The following is an 18133-nucleotide window of genomic DNA, read 5'->3' as shown; positions in this document are numbered from 1 at the left end:
GAAGTGAAAAGTGGCTCCTTAATGTGGGCCTCTTCCAAGGCAGTTCAGACAGGTTGAAAAAGCTCTGAAGATCGTTTCCTGGTTTCAAATCTCTTAAGGATGGCAAAAGAGCACTGGTGATAAAAGGACCTTTCCTCCTTGGTGAATCCCATTCCTTTATTTTGGTGAACTTTTGACGACTTAAAATTTCTGTATTTTATTCTTGGTGTCTTACATTTGTATTTCTGTAAAACAAGAAGCATGGTTGCTTTATATTTCTGTATTTAGCAATCTTGATTCTTAGTTGCTTTTCTGTTTTATGTATTTTGACTTAAATACAGCTTCAGATGAGCACTTCTGTGTGCCAATAGCCATTTCTCTAATTTTGTAAAATATTTTCTTTGGCTGCCTACTGGTTTGTCTGATAGCAATGACTTCTGCCCCCTCTTGACGCAACTTCAATTTAAACCATTTGTCAGTCTTTTACTTTCCAAAGACCCTGTGCTTTTCTTGCTAGCTAGATAGGAAGATATCTGTCTGTGTATCCATATATCAGACCAAAATGTTTCTTTTCAGAAGAGCTCTTTTAAATGTATAAAACTGCTTTCTCATATACTTGGACTTCTGTGGAAGCTTTCCTTAAGCCGAAATTTTCTTCTGTGAAAGTGAAATAATCAGCTACATTACAGTGATTCAGAAAACCTGGTTTGTAATGTATGAATGGGCTCTCTTTGTAGAAGTGAATTACTGCCGATCACTCATTCATGAATTCTTCCTATTGCAGAATGAATGAATGAAGATGACTCATCTTGAGCACATTTTGTAACAGTCCCAAGTTACAGCTAAGGGCTATTAAATGTTACTTGACATAATAAGAGAGACCATGTTCTATATGTCTCTGCAAAGGAAAATTGCCATTTTCATAATAAAATAGGAAAAATTATGTAAATTAGAATGAGTCATAAATACTTCATGAAATGAAATGAAGTATCAGTATTAAGGTTAGTCTGTGGGATAAAAGTTAAGCAATTTTAACCATGTTTTTTTCTCTTTAAAATAAGGAATAAAATGCTTCTGAAAATAGTTTTAAAGGAAGTCAAGAGAAAAAAGATCACATGAATTCTTAGAGTATAGTAGTGAAACAAACTTCAGTTTATTCTAAGATTAACTTCAGCTTGGCAACACGAAGCCCGCCCATTACCCAGAATATTGTGTGAATAAAACTATTACAGGATCATGGAATGGGTTGGGTTGGAAGGGACCCTCAAAGATCATCTAGTTCCAACCGCTTGCCATGGGCAGGGACATCTGTCACAAGATCAGGTTGCTCAAAGCCCCATCCAACCTGACCTTAATCACTTCCAGTGATGGGGCATCCACAGTTTCCCTGGGAAGCTGTTCCAGTGCATCACCACTCTCATAATAAAATTCTTTCTTACATCCAATCTAAACCAGACAATAAAGCCTGGTAAAAAGTCTCTCTCTTCCTTTCTTACAAGCCCCCTTCAGGTACTGGAAGGCCACTATAAGGTCTCCCTGGAGCCTTCTCTTCTCCAAGCTGAACAATCCCAACTTTCTCAGCCTGTCTTCGTAGCAGAGGTGCTCCAGCCCTTTGATCATCTTCATGGTCTTTCTCTGGACTTGCTCCAACAGCTCCGTGTCTTTCCTGTTCTAAGGATCCCAGGGCTGGACACAGCACTCCAGGTGGGGTCTCACCAGAGCAGAGTAGAGGGGCAGAATCACCTCTCTGACCCTGCTGGCCACGCTACTTTTAATGCACCCCAGGGTACAGTTGGCCTTCTTGGCTGTGAGGGCACATTGCCACCTTGTGTCTAGTTTTTCATCCACCAGTATCCCCAAGTCCTCTGCAGGGCTGTTCTCAATCTAGTTACTGTTACCTGCTGCTAGGCCTCATATAGTTTTTGATAGTTCTCAGATAGTGTTAGAAGAACCAAGATAAACATTTAAAAATCCCTACATAACTGCTTTTTAAGTACGCTTGAACCAAAGAGACCCCTAGATTTATTTTGTTCTCTGTATCATCTGGTGCTTTGGTGTTACTTTATTTAAAACTAATGTATTAATATTGGAGGTGTTTAAAGATCAGACAAATTCTGTGTAGGTTGCCACAAATCCCTCAGAAGGGACTGTGCTAGTTGCTAATAGTCATTGGAAGGTGCTGCCTACACAGGAAGACCACAGCTTATTATCAAATCTTAAACCCACTCTGTTAAGTAAGTGTGTGCTCTCATTCTGTGGCAATTTGAGAATGTGCTAGGATACCTAGCACTGCAGTCATGATCCCATGTATTGACTTTAAGGATGGCATCACCTCCAGAAGTACCATATCTTGTTTGTTAAAATACTTAGTATCCACTTTAGCATTGGGCAAAGTTGAGGAGTAAAATAACATTAATTTAAATACATAGATCTGTAATAATGGAACAAAGTAGTAAAACTAATAAAACAATTGTTAGCAAGAATTCTTGTTTTGAGCATCTCTAGTCATCTAGGTAGATTAAGAGCCTGCATAATGAACCCTTACAAGTAAACCCAGATGTGTATTACAAAATTTAGTGCCCTAGTCTTCCTGCTCCCATTAAGAACAGCTCACTAGAGTCATCCAGGGAAGCCGCTCTGGGTGATCTTTTCTTTCTGCAGTCCAAAAATAAAATAATTCTTCATGCTAGCTTCCATTTACCCATTTCTCATGTCTAAATACTGAAATGTTACATGACATGTTTATTTGTTCTTTTTGTCTTCAAAGATGTTTTACAGCTTTTCTCCATGGTAGCCTTCTGAAGACACAGATGTAAGGTTTTATTACATCAGTTCATTAAAGAAAAATACCAACATCTCATATTAAATGGTAAAATATTTCAGTTGTCTTATCCATTCCTTCTCTGTGGGTGCTGTAGAAGACTAAACATGATATGCAAGGCTGAAATGGGATATGGATAATTCAATTAATATCCTTTTTACACATTAACTTTAGGATCTCCATCAGAAGTATTTAGAGGGCCTTCAGAAAAGGCACTGAGGAAAGCTAAGACAAGTAAAGTGAAAGTATGAGGTCACAGCAAGCTACAGTGACTTAAGGCCATTTAACTCTTAGGTGAGGATGTCCCTGTAGAGTTTCAGAGCTGAGTCTAGGAGTAGCTTAACTTTAAAGCACCTCTGTTTGGAAATAACCTTCAATATACACATTTTAGAAATGGTTTATATTGATCAGCTATGTAGGAGTATGACTGCAGAGGAGGCTTGATTCTCTTCTATGTTGCAACAGGATGATGAGGAGAGAGCGGCCACAAAACATGGTTTATAGCAGCTTGATTTGGAGCAATCTCATTCCAGAATAATTAGACTGATAAATAGAGTGCATGAACGTCCTTGCAAATTTTGTTCAGCAGACTTGCCCTTCTGCCTTTTAGTTAGGTTAGCAGAAAAGTTGGATGGACATATGGCAAGTACCCTTCTGATAAAATAAAGAAATAATGATGTATTTAAGCCCTCACTGTAGTGCATGTAGAATGCTCGTGCATTGACTTTGACACATAGGAGAAACCTTCTCCATAATTCAAGTACTATTGGTGGGTAAAACTTGCCTGTAAGCCCTGCTGCTGCAGCTTCTCTAGTACTACTGCTAAGTCCTGTGCTGAATTAAAGCTAGCTGGGGCACGTCAGCTTGATTCTGTAGTCCCTTCTGCAACAGGACAGAGGCAGACTTCGCTCTTTTCAGGTCCTTCTTTTAAATTTGTGTTACTAATTCAACAAAAATTGCAAAATAGTGCGAAACAAGGTCATTCCCCTGACCAGAATAAAACAGGGATCCAGAAGTTTGTTGTTTAGATCCAGCTCTTTCTGCTCTGAGAGTGGCCGTGAGAGTTAGCCTCGTAACAGAGCTCCCTCAGCCTTCTCTGGGAGCTGCCTGACCCCCTCCTCTGTCTGATAACTCACCAGGTCTTGGTGGTCCTGGTCTCCTTCAGCCCTTAAAGAGGCAGTCAGGAATGATACAAAAAGCTGTTGCTCAAAAAGTTTACTTTATCATGCTGCTTTTCTGCTGGAGCATCTCACATTACTTTTGTGCTCACTTTGTTAGGTTTATAACAAATACTAGATTTCTAATATATGCTATTCCTGGAATAAACTAAACTTGGCAAAAGTTTTAATAAAAGTAAATCGTACCTGTTTTATCACCTTCTGCAGCAGCAAGTAAAAAAACCAAACAAAACAAAACCCAAAAAACAGATCAAAAGGGAAAAGCATTGATTTAGATCTCCTTCAGAATGTTACTGTGTATTTAGGGAAAACTTAATTTTTCTGTCACTGATTCCTGTTTAAAATGTGTTAAATAGATCTGATATCTTTATATGGACAAAACATGTCTCTAACATTGGTTATTTTCTTATTCTTGTGTTAGGTATTTTTCTAACATTTATTGTAGTAACTCATTTCACATGTTTTGCTATATGAATTAATTAATAACTTACTATGGTCATTATAAGGTTCTCAGTGAGGTTCTCCTCCTATCTCAATTTCCTGCATATTCTGATAAATTTATCTTCCCTTGTCTCTTATATTCTCCTTTATTTCCTCTTTTCATTTCACTTCAAGTTCCACACTGCAAATCCAGCCTGACTGTGGGAAGGTTCTGGAGACATTTGTTTGAAATATCAGTGCTTCAGCTGCATGCTAAAGACATCTAATTTTAGGTGTCTAAATGTGTATTTCTATATGTGGCCTTGGATCTAAGCTCCCATTGTAACTAGTGAAGACTTAGTGCTTTTCAGCTGACATCAGTTTGTGCTGAATAGCTCTCCAGGCTCCACTGCCTGTACTGACTAGATCTCCACTTGCTATATGGGAAGTTTAAAGTCCTAACTTGCACACAGACATATAATTTTAGATTCTTAAATGACATGTCTCCATTCTGGAGCTAAAGCCTGGTATTATAAGCTGACATTAAAAAGGCTGCATCCTGGAAACATTCTCATTTAAGTGAGTTGTTTCACAGTTGTACACAGTAAATATCTTTGTCCTCAAGCATTCAAACGCTTTGAACTCATCCATTTCCATGAGCATCTAACATTTTACAAGGAAGTTACAAGTGCTTGGAGGGACATGTTGGGAATGGAGTTACAGCCCTAAGATGCAGCTAGAGAATGCCCCTGAAACTTGGTTTCCGTGCGTGTAGTCAGTCATGTCTGGCTCACAAGGCTGTGGAATATTAACTGAAACCACTGAGATTTGCATGCTACTGTAGGCTGAGTCTGGAATCAGTTGGTTAAGTCTTGTATGAAGCATGTTAAGTTGCACAGGTCTGCATCTGTCAATATTATTATAGTCCCCTGGTACTGCAGTCAGTTCATCTGTTTTCTTCCCTGACTAGAAATATCCCTATACTACTTGCTTCATGGAGGACAAAGGAGGAAAAAATTATGTAGGATCTCTTCTTAGTTTCTAATGTAAGTAGAAAGTTTATTTAATGAAGTAGCTAGCAGTTTGACCTGAATCAAAGATCAGGTGCAGGCAGGGGAGCCTGAAAAATATTTTACTTAGCATTTGCACTTAATATCCTAATATTTAGAATAACTTATGTTGATAGCAATTTCTCAATCTTAATTGGATGCAGTCTGCTTGATTGAAATAATAAAGTTTCATGAAGATTGCTAACTTATTAAACAGAGAAAGAAGATTCTCTATTTTGTTATCTGACTAATTCTTCAAAAACAAATGCTACTTCTGTTTTACTGAAAGTAAAACTTAATGTTTTTAAGTTGACTTTGCACTGGGTTTCATAAAAATTACTTAGTGCATCCATCTAATGGATGAATCAGCATCTCGTGGCTTGACAGATATGGCTGTGCATGCGTTATTAATGGTAAATTATTATAGTTGTCTTTTTTGGACTGTCAAACGACTGAGATTTTGTCAGCTTGCATGGCTTACATGATCATGACACTCTTCAGCTTCATTAAACTTCCCTTCCCCTTCTTCCTTTTGCAGACATGCAGCAATCTGGTTTACATCTAAAGCAGTATACTATCCAAATGAGGGAAAGGAAGAAGAGAAAGATAACAAGGTCATCACAAATATATAGCCTAGCTGTGCACAAATGTAAACAGCTACTGTATAATGTGAGTTAAAGACCAATTGCAAGCATGTAAGTTCAGCCACTTAAAGCTATTAAGAAACAGTGTAATTACATGGGGTTTCAAACAAAGTTGGAAGGGCCAAATTCACTGGTAGTAAATACAGCTGTCCACAGTGCTGTTCTTCTTTTCTTTTTGGCAAGGAGAAGGTCTGTCTCAGATTGCAAAGAGCTTTCCAGAAAATTAACTTGTCTGGAGCAAGTGCCCTAAGACACCATCCAAAGAGGCTCAGAATTTTTCAAGTGACTGCACAGCACCCAGTAACTTGTAGATGGGTATCAACTAAATGATATTAGAGCTGCTAGAGGATCTGCCTACAACTTCCTTCTCTTTTGATTAATCAGCTATCGTGTTAGCATATAGTTAATCTCTTATGCCTGTTAACAATTTGTTTTTCTAGTAGCCCATTCTCTAGCACTTTCACTGTCCTTTCCCTTTGGTCCTCTACATATGGGCCATCTTCATATTTGTGTTTCCCTTGGGTTATCTTGACAGTTGTATTCATAGGTGGAATGGATGTGCCTTGCAAGGCAACCAAAGAAAGAGTGGCAATAAGAACCATGAACTGATAGTCTGTATTATTGCTTCATTAGTAATTCTTAAAAGGAGTTAATATGGAATTGTAGTTTCAATAAAATGTAAGTTAATGTGAGTGGGATAGTGAGTATTCCTCATTGTGGCTTCTTTGTACCAAAGTATTCCAACAACCCTAGAAAAAGCTTATTAAATATAGACAGGTCATTTTAAGTAGAAGGACTGAGCTGAACAAAGACTGCAACAGGACCGTGGGCTGAGACAAAGTCCCAAAGTAGGGAAAGCCCTGCTCATAAAACACAGCTTTAGCAAGCCAGTTCCAAAAACAATCAGAAAAACCCCAAACTGCTAAAGCAGGTGGAAACAATCAAATTCACAGGAAGAGGGCCAGGAAAGAACTGTTAGGTCCAGAAGCTGTGGCTTAATCATACTGCAGCCTTCTCTTCTACAAGTGGGAATGAAAGGTGAAGATGACAGAGAGGAGGAAAAAGATGTGTCTACAGAGAATTGTTAGCCTTTCTTCTTTTTCTGTTTTTCTCACAAATTGTGTATGAGATACTGTGTCTTGAAAGACAGCACTCTAGAGAAGTGCTACTGTGTTACATCCTTAGGTGTTCTAGCCTTGAAGAGGTTGTGCTCTGAAAGGCACCACTCTTGACAGTTAGTTCTTACGGTTTACAAAGTCAAGAAACATCTCAGTAAAACTCTTAAGTAGCAGGTAGATTTAGAAAATTATATTTAAGCGCACTTAAGTTTGCATTTATTCTTTTTGTTATGCTTACCATATACTTTGTTTCTCATATTTTGATCAGGCACAGAACTGCTTTGTTCAATTTTTTTTTTTTTTTTTTTGAAGTAAGCTTAATCTTACCTAGTTTTTAAATTCAGTTAAGTCTGAAATCTCATCTGACTTTTACTCTTTATTTTTCAAAATACAGTACATACAAATAAAGCTGTCTTGCAGGCAAATTCTTGAAGTGCCTAAAGCCCAAGATGATTTGGGGAATTTGAGAAGTTAAACTATATTTTTTTCTTAAAGATATGGGGTTTTTTTCTGAATTGGATATTAAGGTATCAAAAGCAAAGTAACTACCTCTGCTTTAGCATGACAATACTGGCAGTACAATTTTGGGGGACAGGGGACATCTGATGACTAAGGAAAGCATCAATGGATAAAAATATTTAGTAAGTTACAAGGGCAGTCTGAGCAACTGGAATCAGTTAAAGTTTTTCCAGCATGAATGAGTTTTAAAAATTACCTGCTAAGAAAGGAGAAAAATAGTGAACATAAGCAAATGTTGAACTTAGATGCAAAGGACTGGCTATTGTGCTTTCCCCAACTTGTACTGCAAATGGGCACAAGAGGACTGGCAAGCATGGGGTTTTGAGATTGATTGTTGGCTGTTTGATCATTTTTTACTGTCGACTTCCAGCCCCTGTGTGTTACAACAGTGCTTTTCTACACAGGTCTGACATGACGTGTATGTAGCCTTTTCAATAGAATGTTTGTAAAAGGTGTGTTTTTATGCTTATTACACCATTCTAATTCTTTTGCAAGAAAGACTGCATAAAAAGGAGGAAAAATTTCCTTGGAAATACCCTATCTTCTCTCTTAATTGCAGCTATATACACTCTCAGGTTTCCTTGCATTCTTTTCCAGTAAAGATATGACACATACTAGACTAGTAATTTTATCCATATTCCCACACAGCTTTATCTGTAGATTGTTTTCCCAGTTCATCTTCCAACAGGTCTTTAAAATACTCCCCAGAGCATTAATTTGCCCATAATAGCTTTCCAGCTGTCCATTATGTGAGTAGAATCTCAGTGTTGTCATTTATTTTTTTCAGTTACTGAGCCTTGTCCTCTCATTTGAGAAATAGATTATATTATTATTATTTATTTATCTAGTCTCATCTTGGTGACAGTAGTTAAACAGAAGGGTGTTGGGGTTTGGCTTCTTTTCAGGGGTGTGTAAATGTATGTTGCTGGATCATCTGGTTGTATGGTGGTGTTGTGCAGCAACATCTGGACAAGTAAACACTTTTGTGCAGCCCTTGTGAGCAGAACAGGAGCTCTGAAGTGCTAGGGAACATACCATGTAGAAAAAGAGGCTGAATGTCAGGTATATATAATATAGCTTTGGGGGCTGTGAAGGCCAGTGGGAAGTAAATAGAAAGACTAGAGAATGCAGGTCTAAAGAACTGGAGGTATGCAGTGGATGGAGTCGAGGCCAGATACCTTCATGATGCCTGTCTTTGTGATGCAAAACTCAAAGGATAGTACAGAATCTTTTTTGATCTCTTATCTCTAAAGAGCTTCAGCATAGTCAGTATAACCTTAGCAGCTGTTTTGTGGAGGGTTTTTTTTAAGGTTCTAAATTGTGGATGAAATAGGAAAGAATTGAATGCTAAATCATGATGCACAGCTAGCCTAGAATGTTAATATATCCCTTTTTAATCACTCAGTAATCAGTGCGCTCAGGTATCTTTCAGCTATCAAGATATTCTATATATACTTGTTATTTTAGCAAATCTGATCACCCAAACAACTTGAATGGCATTGGAAATCTGTATTCCAGAAGTGATAAAAAGGCCAACAAGAACATGTACTGTTTAAAGGAGTGTTGTTTGTATGCTACCCTTCAACTGGGTGAAATGTTGTTATATAGAATGCAAGATCATATCTAAGATTAACAAATTATAAATCGGGGTCTCCTCACTTGAAACTTGATAAGGACAAGGAAGCAGGCAAGCTGTTTGATTCACAAGGTAAGTATTAACTCCAGTATAATTTATCTGTAAAGGTTGGAACTTGATAATGGGGAGGGAATGAAGTTGCAATTGTAGGTGAATAGAGTTGATTCATGAGGTCTTTTTCAGTCCTTGAGCCCAAATGGTCCAGCAACAGAAAATGTAGATTTCCCTCATCCAGGCAGTAGTGAAGCAATAAAAAGGTTTCTGCACAAAGGATACATTTACTTTCTAGCTATTAAGCAATTTTTTTGTCTTAGCTTCATAGTAGAGGGATATATTAATCTGTAGATAATGTATAATAAGCAGTTCCACCATATGCATGTGTTGTCTTCCCTTTCTTCTGGTTTGGAATGAGAACTTTTAAATGTCTGAGCCAAGTTAAGTTGTTTCATCCCTGGCGTTTGGCACAGGTATGTAGATTCCTTACATGGTTCATCCTGGCTCCAAGTTCATTTTGCCTGCCAAAGCAGTGGGTATGTTTCTTGCTAAAATGTATTAGGTTATAGAATAAATTGAATGTTAAGACAACACTGCAACAGCATAGGCTTATCTTTGTGTCTGGTCCCTGTTTACTGCTTTATCAGAGACTTTCTTTCTGATAATATGTATTCATTAACATTGTTGAAAACTTTTAATCAAAACCAAATTTTGTCATAGATTCTCTTAGTGTTTGAGCTCATCATTCCCTATGTGGTACCTTGCTTGAGATTTGGAGAAAATAATTCCTTGATAAAGGGTTCTGTAAAGAGTTCATTGTGAAGAGTCAAGGAGCCTTTATCACATAAAACACCATAAAGACCAAATTTTAAATTTCAAATGGTAATACAAGTTTAAAAGATTTAAATAAAATTTCTAAAACCCTTCATTAGTTACAATGTGGTGATATTTTTTAAGCTAACCCAGACCCTGAAAAGCACTTGGAAAACACTTTCAACAGTAGTGTGAGGTTTGCAGTGGGAATTGGTTGCAGGTATTTAGTGATCTTTATAATAGTAAAGACATTTCACTACAGAAGAGGCCGCATGTGTTGGTAGTAAGCATGGTGCCTTTCTATGTTACTAAGTCTGAGAGTATCAGTTCATTTTTATGTATGCCCTAATTTTGGGGTAATTAGTTTGGGTCCAAGTGTCTGCAAAGCTTTTTGAACATAAAAATTCTTGTGTGTTGACCTTAAGCTGTAAGCAGAAACAGAAATCTTAATCTGATTGGTTTAAGTATTTATCAGGTCAGGTGCAATCAGGATCAGTAGTTTTTCAAACTTTTATTTCCTGTCTTCAGAGCATCCTCTATTATTGCTGCATTCACAACCTTGTCTTGTTATTTGTGAGAGGACAGAAAAGTTTGTCTCTGCAGCAGGCTATAATCACAAGTGGTGACATTCAGCTTGTTTGGATTGCACCCTAGTTCTAACTTTAGAAGCTTTTAGCTGCATAAGGCTCAAACTCAGCCCAGGTCACCACTGAATCATGACCTATTCCTAGCAAGCACATTGAATCCATTGCCTCTCTTGTTTTGACCATGGCATTCCCTACATGTCTGTAGTTGCACAAAACATGAGGTTGCAGGGGGACAGCTAGAAGCCAGACATCAAAGACTTGCTGCAGTAGAAACAATGTAGAGACAGTATATAAATGTTGCCTTTCTTTCTCTCCAAAAAGAAGGGTAGTCTGTTTGTTTACTTGAGCTGTAATAAGTTTATGCCTCAGATCAGGAGATCTGAGGTTTTTTGTTCTGTGAAGTACCACAGAATCTGCACCTGCAGCTCCCTATTCCAGCAGTCTCCCAGCCATGAGTTATTCTGAGTTTAGGCTTTTCTTCGTGTCATCTTTTGGAGATGGTCATCTTCACCTCAAAAAAGATAAATAATATTCTAGAGGAAAACTACATAAGGCAGTCTGCCTTTTTCCATTGATGAAATGGGGATTCCTGTGTGATTCAGCTTAAGTCGTGTATTCTGGTTCCCGTTTTAAAGGCTGGCTCTGTATTTTCCATTTAGAAGCTCTTGGATTAAAGGAGTTAAGCATCTCTACCATGGACAGTAGCTTAGTGTGTTTCATTGTGGTTGCATAGTGACCCCTCTTCAGCAGAGGTGACTTGGGTTATTCCATAGGCTGGTGTTCATAGCACTCTTCTACACAGGAGCAAGCTGTGGGGTTTATCTGCTTGAGCACAGCACAGAATTCAGCCTACCAAAGAAGACCTTCTTTTCCTGACAGTAGGAATCTACTCTCAGAAAACCTGATGTACTCTACTGAAATCGGACAAAAGAGTGACTAGAGCAGGCCTGAACCAGATATCTACTTGAGGACACGCTGTGCTTAATGATTTGTGTCATTTGGTGTGAGGTGGCTCCCTGATAAATGTGCAGAAGCACAGTGTTGTCCTCCGGAGACAGCCAGTGAATCACCCTGCTGAAACCAAGGGTTTGCTTTAGATGATGCCAAATGTAAGGTGTGTAACATCAGATGTTTTCAGTTTGCTCTTATGTCTCATTTTTGTCATGTGATGACTGTGTAATTTGCTTGGGGCTTGTTCCCTACAGTTTGTGTCGTGATAGAAGGATTTTGCATTACCAAAGGTCACCTTTTGAATTGTCAGCTTCAGGGACTGTTTTCGTCACTCATTATTTGAAACAAATCTGTGCAATAAAGTCTTACTTAAAAATTTATTTCATAGTTTAGAAACCTACATCTGAACATTTGTTTGTGGAACTGCAGTGTTGGTAGAACCTTGTTGGTAGACTCAAGTGAACACCTCCAATATAGACATAACAATAATTACATGCAGTGAGTGTGAAGAGAGAAAGTTCTGTAAACTAAACTCTCTTTCATTTCTTTGTATTGTTGTAGAAGATCTTTTCATCTAAGCAGAACAGCTAAGTCACCTAACTAATCCAAGGAGTACATCTAAGAGAGTAGTAGTTCAGTGGGACAGAGCTGTTGGATGTGAGAGGTTTTTTTAAATCAGCAATTATCATTAACTTTTTATCAAGAACAAGATTTAGCCCTGGTTTTGCACCCTAAAACTCTAGTTGTGGAGCCAATGTCATTCTAGATTGACCTGGTTTTCCTCTTTCTGCTAAATCACGTAGAATCCTGTACTATGGGATTTCTGGAAAGCTGAGACACCTCATGTCCTCCTAATTTAGTTTTATGTCTTCTAGTTAGGAGTGACCTTTTAAAGAAAGACGTATGTGATATTTACTTTAGATATTAGAAGGACTTCAGCTGCTTATAATAATTTTTGTTCTGTGTTGTCTTTATTTTAAATGGCGGCCTGAATATGCATTGTGTTTGTTTATATAATTAACTTGAAGCCTAAACAGCTCAGAGGTTTTCAAATGAAAGTACATGTTATTAGTAGATTCCAGGAACTCAGAGGAGTACATCTTTAGAGGTGTTTGCCTTGGATAGAAATAAAAACTGGAGTTGGGCTCTGAATTTTCTCTTGGCAGCCTGTTCTGGTATTAATTTCTGGCTCAAATTTCTGACACTATATATGTTGTAATACTCCATCACCGTTTGAACAAACAGATTTTTATTAGATCCACAGAGTCTTCTGTGTATTTTCATCCATAGCTTTAAAATACCCTACCCTAGAATATGGTAAAATTCTTTCAGCATTTTTGTATGTGCTATTGGTTTTCTTAATCAATACATCATATCCATATAAGTAATATTCAGTAAGTGATAATCTCTGTGTAGAGATGTGTGGGTATAATAATTTGAGGGGGGATTATTAAGAAATTTGCACAAAGCAGGGAGGACTTCTCAGAGCACAGCTCTGAGACAGCAGAATGTGCCAGATAATTTTGCACTCTAGTTTCAAATCAATGTAGCCAGAGAAGTATGCACAGAAAAAAATAACTCATTAGTGTAATAAGTTGAATATAGTGATGCCTGAAGAGGCTTTTGCAAGTAATTATACTATGTAATTTCATTTTTGGCATAACCAGGCAGGAGGGGGGGAAGTTAAAGTTAATGCTTGTTCCTTCCAAGTTCTCTCTTCTCTGCATCAAAACTCACTTTTGTAGAAGCCACTGTCTACACACCAAGAGCTGCCAACTGCTAAGATTCATTTGTGCTGTTCATGTCTTAGCCACAACCATCAGTAGCAGTGTTTAACTTTTTACATTTCTTATCTGCAGTGCTACATGGCAAAAAAAAAAAAAAAATCTGATTAGAAAAACACAAATTTTAGTGGGAACAACTGTTAGATTATTGAATAGTAGTTTATCCTGAATGTTGTGAATCAAATGGAATGTGATCAAGCAGTATGCACAAATATTAAGTACTAGTCTGAAAAAGTTGAGGATCAGTACTGCTCAGCGTAAGTGCTAGGAAATTAAGCTCTCCTTGAGGAAAAAGCTAAGCAAATATGCAATGCAGTTAGATTAGAATGAGTGCAGGTTATTTTTCCTGCTAAGAATAAAAACATTTTCATAAAAGCTTCTCTGTTAAGACTGGTATATCACATTTGATTCCCTTTGAAATGCAAAGATTCATGGTTCACCTCATATTTACATTGGAAGACTACAGGGGGAGAGAACAGGTTTTTTACATAACTGTTCTCCATAGTTACTAAATAAGTACGTTAAGTCTAAACCTAAAACAGCAAATGAAACAGCAATACAACAACCTAAGCTGCACAGTACAAAGTGTGTGTTGTGTTTCCACATTAACATCTTTGATTCATTGGTACTTTTAAAAAGTAGGATAGAGTTGATCACTGTGCCAGACAGTTGCTTCAGAATGAATAAAAACTTTCTGTTGTTGGAGTATCTCAAAAGACTAAAATCATTCTTCTGCAAGCTCCCAAGTTCAACTTTATCTTGTGAAGTTGCACTGTACTACGGCATGGGCTTGTATTGCACAGTGGTCATTGATAAGAAACAGCTGAAAATACATGTAGCATTTGAACACAGAAACTACTGTCATCTTTTTCCTTTAAACATACATGAGACCATTAGAAAAGAAAACTGATAGCTCTGTTAATGATAAAATGCTATAGGAACCTGTCGTCTCTGCCCTTTGCCTATGAGAAAGGATTTCATGTCTTTTTTTTCTCTGAATATCTATGTATGGTTTCATGGGAAAGATCAGGATATCATTATGATGTCATCTTTAGAAATACTGTAGTTAGGCTTCACAGCTCTTTTATTCTAAGGTCTATGTGGTTGAATATTCTCCTACTTTTGAGAGGCACTATGTGCATGTTTTATCTTCAGTTTTTTCTTGTATTTGCCAGCCTGCAGTCTACTGATAGATTTTCTTTTTAGACAGTTAATATATTTAAATTGATGTTGCTGCTTTGTCAGCTGCTGTTCTGCAGCCTTGATAGCAAAAGTAGATGGATGAGGGAAGGGATTGTTTTGTCAGGGCACATTTAGAGCATAAGGAACATGTTAAATTGACAGCATTGCAAACTGAAGATGTCTGATTGACACACTGGAGGGAAGGGATGCCATCCAGAGGGACCCTGACAGGCTTCAGGAGTGGGCTTAGGCAAACTGCACAAAGCTCAACAAGGCCAAGTGCAAGGTCCTACAACTGAGTCAGGGCAATCCCAAGCACAAGTACAGGCTGGGTGGAGAATGCATTGAGAACAGCTCTGAGGAAAAGGACTTTGGGGTGATGGTGGACGAGAAGCTCCAACACGAGCTGGCAATCTGTGCTTGCAGCCCAGAAACCAACTGTGTCCCGCGCTGTATCAAAAGAAGTGTGGTCAACAGGTCAAAGTAGGTGATTTACTTGGTTCTTGTAAGACCCCACCTGGAGTACTGTATCCGGTTCTGTCTGGAGCCCCCAAGATAAGAAGGACATGCAGCTCATGGAGAGAGTCCAGAGAAGGGCCCTAAAGATGATCTGAGGGCTGGAGCACCTCTCCTACAAAGACAGGCTGAGGGAGTTTGGAGTTGTTCAGCCTGGAGAAGAGGAAGCTCCAGGGAGACCTCATAGCAGCCTTCTGGGATCTGAAGGGGGCCTACAGGAAAGTGGGGGAGGGACTTTTTACAAGGGCTTGTAGTGAGAGGACAAGAAGTAATGGATCAAAACTGGAAAAGGGGAGATTTAGGTTAGACATTAGGAAGAAATTCTTTAGTGTGAGGGTGGTGAGACACTGGCACAGGTTGCCCAGGAAAGCTGTGGAAGCCCCGTTCCTCAAAGTGTTCAAGGCCAGGTTGGATGGGGCTTTGAGCAACCTGGTCTAGTGGGAGGTATCCCTGCCCATGCAGAGAGGTTGGAACTAGATGATCTTAAAGGTCCCTTCCAACTCAAACCATTCTGTGATTCTTGTGCCTCTTCCCCAGCTCAGGCCTATTGCTAAGTTCGGCGTTTGCTTTTCCATTTTTTTATTTCTTACTTTGGTTCCACGGCACCTAGTAAATGTGAAGCTGATGATTCTTCCTGACAATTTTTAGAGCCTGTTAAAGTAGTAATTGGGAAATATTTTCCAGGCACAGCTTACAAATGTGGACCAGTTGTTGGTGGTGGTTGTTCCTGGTGTTTTGTAATTAATTGTAGCTGCTGGGAGCCCAAAATAAAACTTTGAAGTCTTGGCCATTATGTAAAAGACAGAGTGGTGCAACTATTTGTGGCATCTGGGACTATTGATTTACCGCAGCCCATCCGTGTTGGAGGGGTGTGCTGCTACGTCAGCCGTGCTCTCTATTGTTTCAGCTGCTGTGGCCTTTGTGTTCGATCCTGTCAGCGCTTGCGTCAGCGATGCATATCATCGCCTGCGTGATGTCAAAGTGTGGGTGTTCGGTTATAGAGCCATCGTTAACCTAATGTGCTGCAGTAAATCCTGAATGCTGTTTCCTCCTGGGGATAAGAGTGATTCATCGCCGTTCACATTAGAGTAATGCTAAGTATAGCAGCGTTCCTGAGCCGCAGGATCCACACAGATTAGTATCAAAGTCATGGCAAGTTTCTAAACGCGACGCCAGAAAGTGTTTGTTTGCAGCCACATCTGTTTGTGCACCTCCTTTTTTAGGTGTGAACTGATTAGCAGTTCAACTAAAGGGTAAACGCTATAGAAAGATTGGCCTGAAGTAATGCTTTAGTTCATTATGTTAATGAACGTAGAAGCTTTCAGCTAAGAGCTCGGATCACACCAGCCAATGTCTGTCGTTAGAATTCAGCAGACACCCGAGCAGGAGTCCTGCGGGATGGCTGGGGGAGCCTCCCTGGCCGGGGATGATGCCCCCGAGAAGCGGGCTCTCCGTGCCGCTGGCCCGCGGCCCGGGCGCGGCGGGGCAGGGCAGGGCAGGGCGGAGCGCGGCGGCGCGGCGCGGAGCGGGCCGCGGGGCGGAGCGGAAGGCAGCGGAGCGGAGCGGGCAGCCGCGCACCTGAGCGAGCCGCCCCGCCCGCCAACCCGCCTGCCGCGGAGCTGCCGCCCGCCCGGCCCGGCCCGGCCCGGCCCGAAATGAGCGGTAAGGTCTCCCGGCGCCGGCTCGGGCGCCGCGGTGAAGCAGCGAAGCCGGGCTTGGCGCCGCGGGCAGCCCCTGCGGCAGCGGCCGGTGGGGAGAGCGGTGGCGGCTGGAAAGCAAAGATGCGGGGCATCCGTGTGCTGCTCTGCCCATCCCCGGGGTGCGCGGGCTCCGGAGGGGGTGGGGGGCGGCCGCGCCGGGGGCCCGCGGTGGCCCCGACACCCTGAAGGGAGCAGGAAGCCGCTTGCCTGGGAGGCCATGACGATCCCGGGTTTTATAAGAGCAGGGCTAAGGGCGGGTACTGCCCCGGAAGAGTATCCCTCTGGCAGCGGGGAGCGAGTGCTGCGCTGGCGCTGCAAGCCGCCGTCTGCTCCTTCGCCGGGCGCTCCTCGGAGCGGCTGAAAATGGAGCGATGCTTCGTGGTGCAAATAGAAATAAATGGCACGTCTCTCAGGCGGGCGGTGGCGGATTTTTCAGGAGTTACTATGTTTAGATCAGTTTGTCACGATCCCCGTGATTATGCAGCGCTGTTAATTTTGCTGCACGTCTATGGTAGCTGTAATGAGCATACTGGGGTCTGCTCAGATAGGTACATTGGAGAACCTGCTTTTGCTGTGGGGAGGGGAGGTATTTCTCCCATTGCTGGCATTATTTACATGTATTTCCTGTTTCAAGACACGTATTCGAAGTTTTATGTGCTTTTTGATAGAGACCTTGGTTTGGTTTTGTTTTGTTTTCTTAAGCTTAGGACAGAATGCTTATGTAGAGACTTCACAAGTTTTCCCTTTCATAGTAGTGAAGTAGCAAATTTCAGAACAATAATAAACTGAAAGGGTGGTGAAACATCAGCTTCTTGGATTCAATTGAGTTAAATAAACCTTTACTGTGTTTGGTGAGTCATTTTCCAAGAATAAAGTCTAAAACACAGTTATGTGGTTTTTTTTGTCTCCCACTATGCTCCCACTTCTTAAATTAGAGAAATACCTGAAAGTATATAGAAGATTCCAGACCTCCACTTAAAATATTCAAGTCATAAGCATTCATAATATAGTGATTTGGGTGAAGTAAATTCCATTTATGTGCAATATAGAACATGAGATGTTTGCTTAACACAAATTCCTGATGCTGTTTTTTTCTGGTACTTTATAATCAGTCTTACCTCCTGGTAAAACCCTGGCTTTATCATGCACCATTCTAGCCAATACCTAAAAGGATGAAAATACCTCTTGCAGTGTATTCCACTGAAGTAGAACCAAGGTCTTTACATTAGTTGTTTTTAAAAG

At 40.1% G+C, this 18133-nt stretch overlaps 1 protein-coding gene across 4 annotated transcripts in view; it reads left to right on the top strand.

The window, feature by feature from the left end:
- Positions 1 to 18133, top strand: part of FNDC3A (fibronectin type III domain containing 3A) — a 121767-nt gene that overhangs the window by 50026 nt on the left and 53608 nt on the right. The window contains exon 1 of one of the 4 annotated variants that reach the window (XM_051634796.1): positions 16707 to 16853. The exons of the other annotated variants lie outside the window; for them this stretch is intronic. Within the exon in view, the coding sequence (XP_051490756.1) occupies positions 16847 to 16853 (7 nt within the window). The 5' untranslated portion in view covers positions 16707 to 16846. Of the gene's footprint in view, positions 1 to 16706; positions 16854 to 18133 lie in introns of those variants that run through there. 4 annotated transcript variants of the gene reach the window in all.

Source organism: Apus apus, chromosome 1 (genome assembly GCF_020740795.1).
Source record: "Apus apus isolate bApuApu2 chromosome 1, bApuApu2.pri.cur, whole genome shotgun sequence".
Classification (NCBI taxonomy): domain Eukaryota; kingdom Metazoa; phylum Chordata; class Aves; order Apodiformes; family Apodidae; genus Apus; species Apus apus.
This window is presented reverse-complemented; position numbering and strand designations above follow the sequence as displayed.